The sequence below is a fragment of the Cherax quadricarinatus genome, chromosome 5, assembly GCF_038502225.1.
Source record: "Cherax quadricarinatus isolate ZL_2023a chromosome 5, ASM3850222v1, whole genome shotgun sequence".
In the NCBI taxonomy this organism is placed as follows: Eukaryota; Metazoa; Arthropoda; class Malacostraca; order Decapoda; family Parastacidae; genus Cherax; species Cherax quadricarinatus.
Genome location: NC_091296.1, coordinates 58,673,280 through 58,687,945, shown reverse-complemented (window position 1 = coordinate 58,687,945; position 14,666 = coordinate 58,673,280). Strand labels below are relative to the sequence as shown.

Here is a 14,666-nt window from a genome sequence, read left to right as displayed (position 1 = left end):
GCTCTGAGTGAAGGCATTGGAAATAAGTCACTCTGACTTTTTTGGGTTATCCTGGGTTCTCTACATAGATGTTACGTATGATAATCTATGTAACTGTATTTGTGTATACCTGAATAAACTTACATACATACGAAAGGAATAATTTTGTACAGTTATCCCCAGTAACACATTTTCTCTTATGTTAGATTAGAGAAAATGTTATTCTTGCCGTCACTTGTACAAGTTATCTGGCTACCACATCTCATATTTGTTTATTTATTCTATTGTGGGGTGTATTTATCATCTTTTTATGTTATGTATCGTGTTTATTATATAATTCTGAAAAAAAGATATCATGGATGGATTAATGAAAATGTGTACATTAACGTAATATACGACATTTAATGAGACTCGGTGATTATTATTATTTCTAATATGGCGTCACTTGTGCAAGTCGTCTGCTACCACATCTCACATTTATGTTTATTTATTCTACTGTGGGGTGTATTTATCATATTTATATGTTATGCATCGTGTTTATTATATAATTTTGAAAAAATATCATAGATGGATTAATGAAAATGTGTATATTAACGTAATATACGACATTTAAATGAGACTTGATGATTATTATTATGATTACTAATATGACGTCTAGAGACATAAGACAACTTACTGATTTTAATGTGTACCTGCACGCCAGCACAGTGTGTAAGTTTATTTAGGTACAGGTATACATAAGTATAATTATCAGAGTATATATAAAATATGAAATAACTTTTAAAAACACTTGAGATTTTGGAGTTTCCAGACAAAATGGATTGACTTAGTGCTTACAGATCTCACAGAGAATGTAAACAAACCGGGTGGGGCACGGTGACCATATCAGAAGGTCACATGGGGGGAGCCGTATATCGAGTTTTGGTCATAATTTGAAATGACCGTATTAGCGGAACGCCGTAAAACGAAACGCCGTAAAGTGGGGCCCTACTGTACATGACTTGCTTTTTAATTTAAATATATTTAGTACAGTGGAACCCCGGTTTTCGGCTTGTGTGGAAATTGGTCAGTTCAGAAATCAAGCACTTTTTTGGGGTGAACCCTCTGCCCTGGTTTCGTGCATCTGCTCGGAAATCGTTGGTACCAGACGCGCTCACCTGGGCCACTCGTACATTCATGACTCATTCTTGGGCCACATTAAATGTCTTATTTTAGGTTATAGACATTTTCATTAATCCATCGGATATTTTTTTTTTTCAAAGTTATATGTATAAGAAACACATTACATAGCATATAGCATATAAACATTGTGAGCGGTAAGTCGGGTGTAGAGTAAACATTAGGTTTTCTCTAATTCAGCATTAGAGAAAACTGTGAAACTGGTGTCTGGTCCGGTCACTGGCCTTCATATGCGTTTGTTTACAATTCTAGGCATGAATTATTCATTACTTCTCCCTTTGTTTATGATGGCATCTAAAGGTAGTTGTTAGAAACCATTAAACTCAGTGAACATGGTATGTTGATGGTAATATGGCTGTAGGCTGCACTGTATGTAGCCGGTAGGTATACACTGGGATGTAGTCCACCTGGGACTACAAATAAATACTACTCACCAACAAGAGTCTTCAATAAAGGTATGTAATGTTCATTTATCATTAAAATTAGTCATTTATATTTTCTCATTGTTTTCTGTATGTGAAACTATAGTTATTCTCTATAAAATGTATTTTAATGTTTTTGGGTGTCTGAAATGGATTAATTGGATTTAAATTATTTATTATGGGAAATGTTACTTGGGTTTTCGGCCATTTCAGATTTCGGCCAACCTTTTGGAACGGATTGATTAAGAAATCTGGGGTGTACTGTTTGTGTGTGTGTGTGTGTGTGTGTGTGTGTGTGTGTGTGTGTGTGTGTGTGTTTGTAAGTGTTTGTAAGTGTAATATACACACAGACATACATATTAAAATAAACATTTCAGTATTTTGTACTCCAAATCATGGGAATTTCTGTTGACAATTTTTTTTTTTTTTTTTGAGTCTTGACATTGTTTTTAAAAGTGTTGTTGCCAAAGAACTTGATTGCTATTAAATGCTAACAATATATAAACAGAAAATGTTTTGTATAAATGTGTCTCTTTTATAGACTTCAAATTTAATTTAATATATACAGTAACACATAGTAGAGAAGACGAAATCTGTCAAAACTAGGCATATTTATTATGAATAAACTACTAGTCTTGTTTAAAGCAGGGTTTTATTATTATTATTTTAATTTTGCTCATTTTGCTTTTCACATTGTCAGTTTATTCTCAGATATATTTGATCTCTTTGATGGGAAACTTTAGTATCCCTTCTTAGATTTTTTTTGACTCTGGTGAACAATCATTCCTCTTCACTCTTGGAAGCCTTTTCCATTTAATCAGTCTCTGTCGATGTAAATTGTCTTGGAGGAGCTTCTGTCAACATTACTATTTTGTAGGTGTAATGAACAACTTCACTTGCATAAAGCATAATTTGTTAATGCAAAACCTGATTATTTTTCTCAATTCAGAATCTCATTTTTTTTTTAATGTAGAATTTGAAAATATCCATCAATGCAGACCTTGATCATTTCTCTCGATGCAGAACCTGATAATTTCTCTGTGATGTTTGTCGTTGATCTCTAGCTTGACCATACACACTGGCATTGTTTTTTATTTCGCTTCCAGTATAGTGGCAGGATATGTATCGTTGATGCAGAAATAGATATAATATTGAAGGAAAATAATTATTCAAGAAAAGTAAATTTTAGAGCCTAATTATTAATATGGAGCAGCTGATGAGTCTCTCTCCAGCCAGTGTAAATACATTATAGGATTTCTTATTTTTTAAAGTTTCATATATGTACTTTGAATTTTATTTGTTTACCATATTAATGATGTAAATTCATTGCTTATAATATAGTAATTAGGGAAAATGGGTAGAATGTAAAAATGAACAATATAGTTAGAAAGTGCTAATATGTTTAGGAAGGAGGGAAGTTTATATATATATATATATATATATATATATATATATATATATATATATATATATATATATATATATATATATTATATAATGTGTAGTAATGCTTCAATGATTTATTATACATCATTTTTGTTCTTATAATATGTATTTAAAAATTTTAATTAAAATTTTTAAGGGAATGGAATATAGACTCCTTAAGAGATTGTTATAATGCACTCAGGGTATTATCATAGTTTACTATGGATGGAATAACAAAGTTACTTTTTGACAGGCTACAGCAGAAACTGCAGCAAGAATGAGCTCCAGGGAAGAAATGTGGCCAAAGAATTCGTTGGCTCATCGGAAAGTCTCCTGTATCGGTAAAAAGAGTGGATTCATCACCAAAAGCCCCATCAAGAGCATTCAGGATAAATTCTTTAGAGTTGGTAAAAAGAAGCCCCATTCAAAATCCTTCATATATGGAAAGAAGCCACGTTCAAAATCTTTCTTATATGGAAGGGGAAACTTCTGTGCCCAAACAAGTTTTCGCTATGAGGATAAAATTTGGTATGCACAACTCTTACAGCAGTTCACAGGTACTGCTGTCCTACCATCCACCCATGCAGAGTTTACAGTACAGCCAAGGTCCTCTAGTTCATGCACCATGCGTAACATCAGTCCTTTAGGAATGATCCTACGCTCCCATTGTAGCCCCACCTGGACACAGGAAATGCGACAACAGCTTGAAACTTCTACAGATTCTGTTCCTTCATCTATGCTAGAATCAGATGCAACACCAATATTTCATATCCCAGACATTCCAGGAAAGAGGGCTCCAGATGCTCCTATAGTTGAACTGACAGAATCTGGTAGTGTTATAAATAACATCAATGCTAGAGAGACCCAAGATAAAAAGCCATCCTGTGAGATGGCAGAAAAATCTTCATTTAAAAATTCTTTGGAGAAACGCCTTCAAGAATCTCCTGTATATCATCTTGATTGGTTAAAATCTTTACGTGAAAAGTACGAAATTCATTCCAAAGCAAGTGACTGTGAGGCAGAGATTATGGCAGAACAACAGAGACTAATACAAGAAAAGAGGAAAAAGCTGGAGGCATCTCAAGAAAAACGTATTGCTCTTGGTATGAGGCATCTTGATATAGCATACCCTCCATCTGTTAGGAAATCATCTCTTGAGGAGGAGAATTATTTATTGAGTGATGAGTATGAGGAGGAGGAGGAGGATGAAGAATTGGTACAACTCACTCCAGAGATGGAAGATATTATTGATAATGCTTTGCAAAAAACTCCTGCTGAGGAAGTATTAGTTGATAAGTTCAATACTCAGATTACTCGTCACGATGTATCTACTTTGGCTGGCCTTAATTGGCTAAATGATGAAGTCATTAATTTCTACATGAATTTATTAATGGAAAGAGGCAAGAATGACAATTACCCAAATGTTTATGCCTTTAATACTTTCTTTTATCCAAAGCTGATGAAGACTGGTTTTCAGACAGTTAAAAGATGGACTAAGAAAATTGATACATTTAGTTATGATATCCTACTTGTTCCAATACATTTGGGGATGCACTGGTGTCTAGCTACTATAGATTTTCGTGTCAAAGCTATTCGTTACTATGATTCAATGTTGGGCGACAATGATGCATGTCTTGAGTCGTTGCTTAAATATCTTGAGGATGAGCACCAAGATAAAAAGAAGACCAGTTATGACACAAGTGGTTGGACATTGGAGAATGTAAAGGATATTCCTCAACAGATGAATGGATCAGATTGTGGGATGTTCGCCTGCATGTTTGCAGAATATTTGTCGCGTGATGGAGCCATAACATTTGATCAGCAGCATATGCCTTACTTCAGAAGGAAAATGGTATATGAAATTGTTAAAGCTGCCCTTCTTTAGTGAGAGATTGACAAAAAAACAAATATTTGTAAGGTTTAAATTTGTAGCTATTGTAGTGTACTACAATGCATTAAATTTAGGGTTTAGAAGTTACCAGAAACTAATATTAAACATTAATTTCATATAGTGAAGAAGCTTTGAAAATGAGATTTGTTAAGGAAATTGTTCATCTTTCTGTTTCTTTGTCAGTATTATAAGCCTTTTTGACAGTATATGTATTAATACTCCAGAAAATAAAGCTTATAAATGTGAAAAGTTGAAAATAATTCATGGAATGTAAAATTACCACAAGTTCCATGTTGAAATGACCTTAGGAAATTCATATTGTCATGGTGGAGGAAATCAGTGGAACAGTTTAAAAAGAGTTTTAAATGTGGAGTTTGATGTTATCAACCATCTTACCTGTTTGTTTAACTTCAGGTAATTGTAGTCAGTCAGTTAATAATGCTACTTGATGAATGTTGTCAATATTTTTGAGTTCAAATGTGTGGATCATCGTGTGTAAATTTTGCAGTGTTATCTAAGTATATTTAATACTGTATAATTACCACTGCATGGTTTGACAGCATATTCATTTTCCAGTACAATGAATAAAGATGGTTACTTGAAGTTGGGAATATATAATATTTTCACTGTGTTTATGATAAGAGCCAGTCGGTGGCATATTCCTTCGTTGTTTTGCTACACGACTGAACTGATTATAATAGTGTTGTAATATGAAGAGTTAAGGTAACAATGCATGTATACACAGGTAGATGGGTCAATAATGTACCAAAATTTTTATTTCTGACAAATATACCATGTCTAAATCATTACAGTATTTCTCTAGTTAAAAAGTTTGTTCATGACAGAGCATTTCTACCTCTTTTGTACTTAGTCTTTATTCTTATGTTCCTACCTTCTCTCCCCTCCTTGTTCACTTCTGCTCTCCCTCCTTGTTCACTTCTCCTCTCCCTCCTTGTTCACTTTTTCCTCTCCCTCCTTGTTCACTTTCTCCTCTTCTCTCCTTGTTCACTTCTCTCCCTTCTTGTTCATTTCTCCTCTACCTCCTTTTTCACTTCGCCTCTCCCTCCTTGTTCACTTCTCTCCATCCTTGTTCATTTCTCCTCTACCTCCTTGTTCACTTCTCCTCTCCCTCTTTGTTCACTTCTCCTCTCCCTCCTTGTTCACTTCTTCTCTCCCTCCTTGTTCACTTCTCCTCTCCCTCCTTGTTCACTTCTCCTTTCCCTCCTTGTTCACTTCTCTTCTCCCTCCTTGTTCACTTCTCTCTATCCTTGTTCACTTCTCCTCTCTATCCTTGTTCACTTCTCCTCTCCATCCTTGTTCACTTCTCTTTCTCCTTATTCACTTCTCCTCTCCCTCCTTGTTCAATAATTCTCACACACTTTCATTCCTCTCACCTTTTATTCTCCTCACCTTCCATCATTCTCCCTTACCCTTCTTCATTCCCATTCACCCTTCTTCATTCCCATTCACTCTTCTTCATTCTCATTCACCCTTTTTCATTCCCATTCACCCTTCTTCATTCCCATTCACCCTTCTTCATTCCCATTCACTCTTCTTCATTCCCATTCACTCTTCTTCATTCCCATTCACTCCTCTTCATTCCCATTCACCTTCTTCATTCTCATTCACCCTTCTTCATTCTCATTCACCCTTCTTCATTCCCATTCACCCTTCTTCATTCCCATTCACCCTTTTTCATTCCCATTCACCCTTCTTCATTCCCATTCTCCCTTCATTCTCATTCACCCTTCTTCATTCCCATTCACCCTTCTTCATTCCCATTCACCCTTCTTCATTCCCTTTCACCCTTCTTCATTCCCTTTCACCCTTCTTCATTCCTTTTCACCTTCCTTCCCCTTCTTCTTCCTCCTTCATTCCCCTTGCCTCACCCTTCAGTTCCCCACCTCACCCACCTTCATTCCCCCTCGCCTCACCCTCCTTCAGTTCCCTCACCTCACCCTCCCTCATTTCACCTTGCCCTTGTTCATTCCATTGTCATTTTTCTTTTCATTGCCTTCCACCTTTTTTTTTTGCCTCTTGCCCATAGTATCAAACTTGCTTTCCCCTTCATCTTAATCCACCTTTTCCCTTTGTCATCCCTGTTTTACCTCCCTTATACCTCAAGTTTCCCCTTTTCTTTCCTCATCTCTTGTCCCTTCACACTGCATCCTCTCTAGGTGTGTAGCAAGCATTAGCATATATGGTCATCCATGTGGTACTGGTTCCTGCTACACACCCAGAGAACGAGAATGGTCACTCATGTGGTACTCGATGCATTTCATCGTGAGGTGCACCAATGTCGTAATATATTTCACAATATGCTTTACCATGTTGGTTGTTTACTACCAATGTGTGGTGACCCACAGAAACAAAGAAATGTTCACTATCAATCACAAAATGGCTGTTTTGCTGGAAATACATGGATATTACATTTTGAATAATCCTTCAAAGTGCAGCATCCCTACCCATCTTTTAACGTGGAGGTATTATACTTCAGACCTCCAGAACTCGAGTCTGGCTGACCAGTTTCCATAAATTCTGTTTTATGTCACCTGACTTGAGCATCCAACAAGCATGTGTAATCATGCTAAAATGGAGACAGGTGGGTTTAGGGTTTGACATGATGAATTCTCAGCCAGGTGACATACAAAACTGAATTTATATGTCGCCGAATTGGATGCTCAAGCCTCTACCACTGACAACCTTTGCAACTTCCTTCCAGCCTTTACTGAGATGTTCCCCTACACAAAGGTCCATCTACCTGAAATTTATTTGTTCTCTTTTTCATACTATTCTGCTTCACTCTTTCTAAATGATCAAACTATATAAACAACCCCTCCTCTGATTTCTGAGTTGTACCTTTCGTACCGTCAAATTGTCTTCTAATTCTTCCACTCCTTAGTTTGTGCATCATAATCACATCAAATATTGATCTCAAAAAGAATACCTCCAGTGTGCTCCTCGCTGCATCATCAGAGACTATGCATCACATTTCTTTCTACCAAGGCTTTGAAACTTCATCTGTTTTTATCCCTTGTCTGTTCTGATTCTCTTTCATACACCCATTTGCTGATACATTTACTTCAAAAATACATAAATACATATATTTATCCTCAGTCACTCATTGCCTATACTGCTTTCTCTCATCCCCTTGCCTTTTTTTTTTTTTTTAATTTGCTTCTCTGATTTCCTTGTTTTACACACTTATCAGTTTTTCCACCATCTTTTGCTAATTCTGTCTTGAATCTCTCCAATTACTGTCTTATGTAGAAAGCAACTTATAGAGTCCCACTTCATATAAGATTAATTATCTTTTAATCCCACAACTCTCCCCAACACTTCAGTATTTACTTCTTAAACAGTTCCATCTTTAAATGCATTAAGCAGCCTCTGTGACTATGCATCCCTATATAAGGCTTACCTGAGCCTCGTAATCCTCTTAAAACAGTACAGATTTGAATAATCTGCCACCTATTCCCAACACTTGCAACACCTGCCACATTACTTCCTTATCTGTTCTATTATATACTTTTATTAAATACATAAATGCAACCTACAGATATTTACCTTTATTTCAGCATTGTTGTTGTATATGCTTTAACGCTTACAACTGTATACTTTCTCATGTACTCGACAAGCATTTTTTTTCCTAAAATTCTTACACTTTTCCTTGTCTGCTTGTTCCAAGGATATTTGCATACTTTCTGCCAGTTTCTAGGTACAGTACCATCCTTTCTTTTGCATAAATATGCCAACCATTCCAAAACTATATTTTCATCTTCCAGTATTGGTGTATATTTTTGCAAATTAACTTTGAAATTAATTTTTTTTATCAAAATTAATTCAACAACCTAATCTAACCATGCTAAAGTAATTATGTAAAACCTACCCAGCCAATTTTAGCTCACCCTAAGTTTAGTTAAATGTATTACTGTATTTGACATTGATGCAGTGCATAAATATTGTGATTGCTCACAGATTTTTCTGAAACTATTACAACAATGGAAATAACATTTCTTGTCTGGCAAAACAATCATTATTCTTGAAGCTATGATTGCAAGCTCCGCTTATATAAAGTCATAGCATATTGTATATCTATACGAGGTAAAATTTTGTCAGTAATACTGATGGTAGGATGACATTAAAATATTGTGGTTGCTAATTTTTTCCAAGTTGTTGGCATGCCTATGATATACATCTCATGAAACAGTATTACCATGGGAGTATCCATATTTAGAGCATTGGCCACTTGAATTGTTTGCAGATGGTTATTATTTTATGTGTACCTTCACTTAATAAAGAAGGAAAAGGCCTAACACTAATCTATTGACAGAAACAACTTGATAGTATTAGCTTGACATAGCTCAGTACTTCCTAAAACTTGATTAGTAATGCAACTCTATATGAGTACACACTTTATACTGGCCAATTCTCATCCAGTTTTCTATTTTATGTATAATGTCGTGCTGAACAGGTAAAACTGGTAAATTAGCAAGAACTCGTTTAAAGTAAAGTCCTTTTCTAAAATTTTCTCTTATACATTTAAAGATATTTTTTTTTCATTTATGTTAATGTAAAAATTAATAATTTTGTATCAAAAGACCCTTAGAAAACTTACCTAACCTTATTATAACAAGCGCAATTCAATTTAGCCTAATCCAACTATGTATATTTTAGATAAGTTTAAAATAATTTAATAAATAAAACACAATGAAATATATTTTTTCGTTAGGCTCAGAATGATTTTTGCTAAATTATTGCATACATAGGTTTTCACTTGCCTTATTTGGCAAGAAGAGTGTTGCTATTTAAGCTAGAATCGCAAGTTTTTACCTGTTCAGCACTACATACATACATATATGTCATGCCAAATAAGTAAAACTTGCGATTTTGGCTTAAATAGCAATGCACTTCTTGCCGTATAGGGCGAGTAAAAATTTGTGTATGCAATAATTTGACAAAAATCATTCTGAGGCTTGCGAAAAAATATATTTCATTGTGTTTGTTCATTATTAAATTATTGTAAACTTGCATATTAAGTTGATTTAGGCTAAATTAAATTGTACTTGTTATAATAACGTTAGGTAAGTTTCCTAAGGTTCTTTTTGTACAAAATCATTTATCTTTATATTAACATAAATGAAAAAATGTATCTTTAAATGTATAAGAGAAAGCTTTAGAAAGGACTTTAAATGAATTCTTGCTAATTGACCAGTTTTACCTATTTGGCACTACATTATTAAATATAAAAATATATATGAACAAAGGTAACATGTTGGTCTAGTGGATAAAAGGTTAGCAAGGATTGTGTGATTATATTGTGTGTATTGCAGTTTTTGTTAAATCTGCTGCATATGGTAGTTCCTCATTAGATGTACTTTTTTAATTATAATTTCCTGAAGCATGGTTTAATTTTTATTTATAAACTTAAAACCTCATCACTATAAATGAGTAGTGTCGTGAGTTGTGCTACATATTTAATCTGTTTTAATATTTATTGATATGATTATGACCCTGAGTAAGTTGGGCGTCCCCAACAGGTGGGGCTGGACAGTGCCTGTCTCAGGACTGGAGAGAGAGGAGCGAAAGGAGGCGGGAAGGCCCACGTCACCTCTGGCAAGACACACCAGTGCCCATACTGTTTGTACAACACCTCAGTCACTACAAACCTTATTAATCACATGCGCGTTCATACTGGAGAAAAACCATTTTCTTGTCCACATTGCCCATATCGTGCCAATCAGAGAACAAATCTCAAAACACACATGCGTATACATACTGGAGAGAAGCCTTACGTTTGTAACCAGTGCCCTTATCGCTCCTCTAATAAGGGGAGCCTAGATACGCACATGTGGTCACGTCATACAGTTAAATAAGTTATTGAATTTGTTAGGTTCTCAGGTGTTTGGTTGTTCAAAAACTTAATCACCATTGTATTTATTAGGTATAGAATACTGTATCATTATTCATTCCTATAAAGCTTGTAAGGTTAATGTAAATGATAAAAATGTAGTGTAGATTATACAAATAAATGTTTCCATCTACTTTGTTTATCATAAACCGATACCTTTGGTGGAGAGAGTGAGGAGATTTATAATGAAAGGGAGGGAGAGAAAGTTATGGTTAAGCTTTTTCTTTCTGCTAAACATTGTATTCCCAGTGACACAATGGGTGTTCAGTTATCTGATCTGTATGGGGGTAGCTCCATATTTGAACACACGGGCTTTCAGATAGACCAGAGATCAGGGAACTGGGGTAAATTTCCTCAAATGGGGTAAAAATTAAAATCTCGGGGTAATGAAGGCTCAGTAAACATATAAATGAAACTACACAAAAATTGATTATTTAATAAGCAAGGCAAATTATGAAAGTCAAATTTTTTCAAACATCAATTTTTTTTTAGTTTAGTGGGTAGGAGGCCTGGTCACAGACCGGGCCGTGGGGGCATTGACCCCCGGAACTCTCTCCAGGTAACTCCAGATCCACGTAACTCTGCTGTACACAAATTTGTTTTGAGGTAATGCCCAAGATATTCAGGGTGGGGTCAGATTTTATTTTAGTTTTATATATTACATCAATGTAAATACTCTTGTAACTTATATCAGATATTTTATCTAATATATCAACAGAGAAAAAAATGTGAGCAGCTAGAAAAAATAAGAATTTACATTTTTTGACACAGATGTACTTAACAAATGATCATGTACTAAATTTCACCGCTTTTGGTTATATTCGTTGGGAAATATGTTAACCCTGTCACTGTCGGGACACCTGATTCTAAACTCTTGTTCTGTGTCGAAAGATTTCGAATTTTTTTTTTTTCGTACGAAATGATAGAGAATCTTTTTCCAGTGGTAATGACACCAAAAAAGAAAAAATGGTGGAAAACTTATGGGATTACACTTGCGAATTTAGCGCTCTTGGCAATATTTACGCCTCACCGATTTTACCCACTTTGAGCCCTGTTTTCGGCCAATTCCACTGTTCCAGCCAACTAAACATGTAGCTATTTTGCTGCTAGAACTCGATTTGTTCAATCGATTGACTACAATAAACCTCCCATTTACTGATTTCGACTTCCCAATAAAGTGATCAGAAATTGGTAATTTGGCCAATTTCATACACAATTCAAATAGGCCAATTTCAAAATAGGGGCCAGAATAAACAATGCAGACATTTGTAGCAATAAAATAACATTTTCTCTGTTCATCACTCATGTCTCCAGACCCCTCTTATATTACACTTTCTTTCCATTTTGAATTTTTATTCGCACACAAAAAGATTTACTGTTATGCAGACTACTGCATTATTGTAAAAATGGTATAAATAATAATAGCACCTTTGTGAAAGCATATCAGACCCACCAGTTGGTGTGTACTGGACATTTGGCGCAATTTGTTTAGTCTTGAACATTGGCAAAAATCGAACATTTCTGCTACTTTGAGCTCAATTTCAAGGTACCTTTAGTCCAAAAACCATTCAAAATCATCTATATTTCTGTAACATATCTTCCATTCTCTCAAAAGAGACCATGGAAGGGAGAATACATCCATAAATACCATATGAAAATACACCGCAAATCGGTGTTTTAAACCAAAAACATGGAGTTTTTTTTTTTTCCCTCGTGCACTGTGTACTGGAGGATTTTTTTTTATACTGCGCACACTGAGCGTGCACACCCATTCTCTCACATGTAGGCCTACCAGCTTTTTCCCACCAGATTTGGAGGCGCTAGAATTTTGGCGTAGTATTACGGGGCTGACATTGAAAGGGTTAATTAGTACATAATTTTCATTGAATCATTTGGTGGTGCTGGCATTGATTTAGTTCTGGAGGCTTAAAAGAATCGCACTTTTTTCCTTGATGTGTTTTACTATATAAATGCATAAAATGAACTGAAAACATAAAAAAACTTGCTTATAAAACATGATTTTAGTTAATCTCATTGCCTATGTTATCTGATATGCAGAAATGCAATTACTACATTTCTTGACTAAATTTTATCAAATAAGTACAACCTAATTGTTCCTTCACAAAATTATCAGATAGGAAAGATGAACATTACAGTAATAACTTACCAGAAAAAAAAAAAAAAATGAAGGAGTGAGAGGATATTTGAACAGGACAGCTGTATAATCCTCCGGGTTTAGCGCTTCCCCCTTGATTATAATAATAATTGAAAAGGACAGTGGTTTGTCAGTTTTTGCCGAAGTGGAAATCTGGGTTGTCAGATAGCGGATAGTGTAAGAGAGGAAACTTGCTCTTCCCCACACCTCTCCTACTTCCGAGAATCTTAACCACACATCACTTTTCTCCTACCCTAGTTTTATAATTGAAATTTCTGTTAATAATATTTATTCTGTCACTTCGGTAAGCATCTTACTTGTAGTATTCTGCATAGTCCAATACTTATGATCATTCTCTTATCTGTTGTAGTGTTCAGTCTTTGGTTGTATGCGTTTGGTGTTACATATTAGTTTTGACTTTTTTCCACTACCTTAATTCTAATATTACAGTAAAGCATATGACTATTATTTTTTTTCCCCTTTTCCATTCTTTATTAATGTTTGTTCTCAATACCTGGTAGTTTTTCCTAAGTACCTATATTATTACATTTAGAATATTTGTTTAGCTTTGTTTCTGACCCTCAATATAATATTAACCTCATTTATAATCTCTCTAAACTCCTTATATAGTTAAAAAACAAAAATATGATTGTGCTGTTTTCTTTATTTTTATTTGATTTTACTCTCCCTGAAAGAATGCCCTTCTCCTGGGCAGATGGATTTCTGTACATCACAGTGATAATGCAAAGTTTCTAAGAACAGACAGAATGATTGCAAATGACTGCAGGATGACAGAGCAATGGCAAAAAAATGATCCAGTAAATTGGATACTCATTATTTATGTCTTTTCTCACCCAACTTGGATGACTACCAAGAAACTTACACTCAGCATAGACAAAACCCATTTTATACTGTTTGGAAACAGAAGTACAAATGTGCAGCTAAACATACTGATAAATGGTTCACCCATTTCTAGACACACACAGGGCAAATTTCTAGGTCCCCACCTAGACTGCAATCTCAGATTCCAAACTCACATACAGCAAATATCCAAGAAAGTCTTCAAAACAGTAGGCATCCTCTCAAAGATACAGTAATATGTATCCTGATCAACTCTTCTTGCACTATACCACTCACTCATTAACCAGTACCTCACCTATGGTATTTGTGCATAGGGCTCAACCACAGCAAATTGCCTTAAACTTTTAATAACCCAACAAAAAACTGCAGTGCGATTGATTACCAACTCTTGTCATAGAATACTCCTCAGCTTTTCAAGAGTCTTAACTTACTCGATATACAAAACATCCACACTTATTGTGCCTGCTAGATGCACAGAACACTATACTCAAATATAAACTCTCCTCTCAAACTCCTACTTGCTAACTACAACAGAACACACAACCATAATATAAAACACAAATCACTCTTCGATGTCCCTTGTGTCCATCTCTTCCTGTGCAAAAATGCTATGCATTGAGATCTGGAATTCATTACCAGAACACACTAAAGGACCCCTGCTTGTAAATCAATTTAAGGCTCTACTTAGAAACCATCTTATCACCCAAAATTAACCAGAAAAGCTGTACTTAATATCTATCATTTACTTCAAAGCAACACAAAAAGTACCAGTGATGTCTCAATTTCAATACCGAATATTTTGCTGAAGATTGCTCAACCATGTACTGATTACTTCAATAACTG

The 14,666-nt window shown here is 35.0% G+C and overlaps 1 protein-coding gene across 3 annotated transcripts in view; it reads left to right on the top strand.

Moving 5' to 3' along the window:
• Positions 1 to 10,940, top strand: part of LOC128685058 (sentrin-specific protease 1-like) — a 245,085-nt gene extending 234,145 nt beyond the window's left edge. For all 3 annotated transcript variants that reach the window (XM_070102714.1, XM_070102723.1, XM_070102729.1), the window contains exons 6-7: positions 3,259 to 4,857; positions 10,437 to 10,940. In XM_070102714.1, coding sequence (XP_069958815.1) covers positions 3,259 to 4,857; positions 10,437 to 10,772 — 1,935 coding nt within the window. In that variant the 3' untranslated portion in view covers positions 10,773 to 10,940. The remainder of the gene's footprint in view (positions 1 to 3,258; positions 4,858 to 10,436) is intronic.
• The last annotated feature ends 3,726 nt before the right edge of the window (positions 10,941 to 14,666 follow it).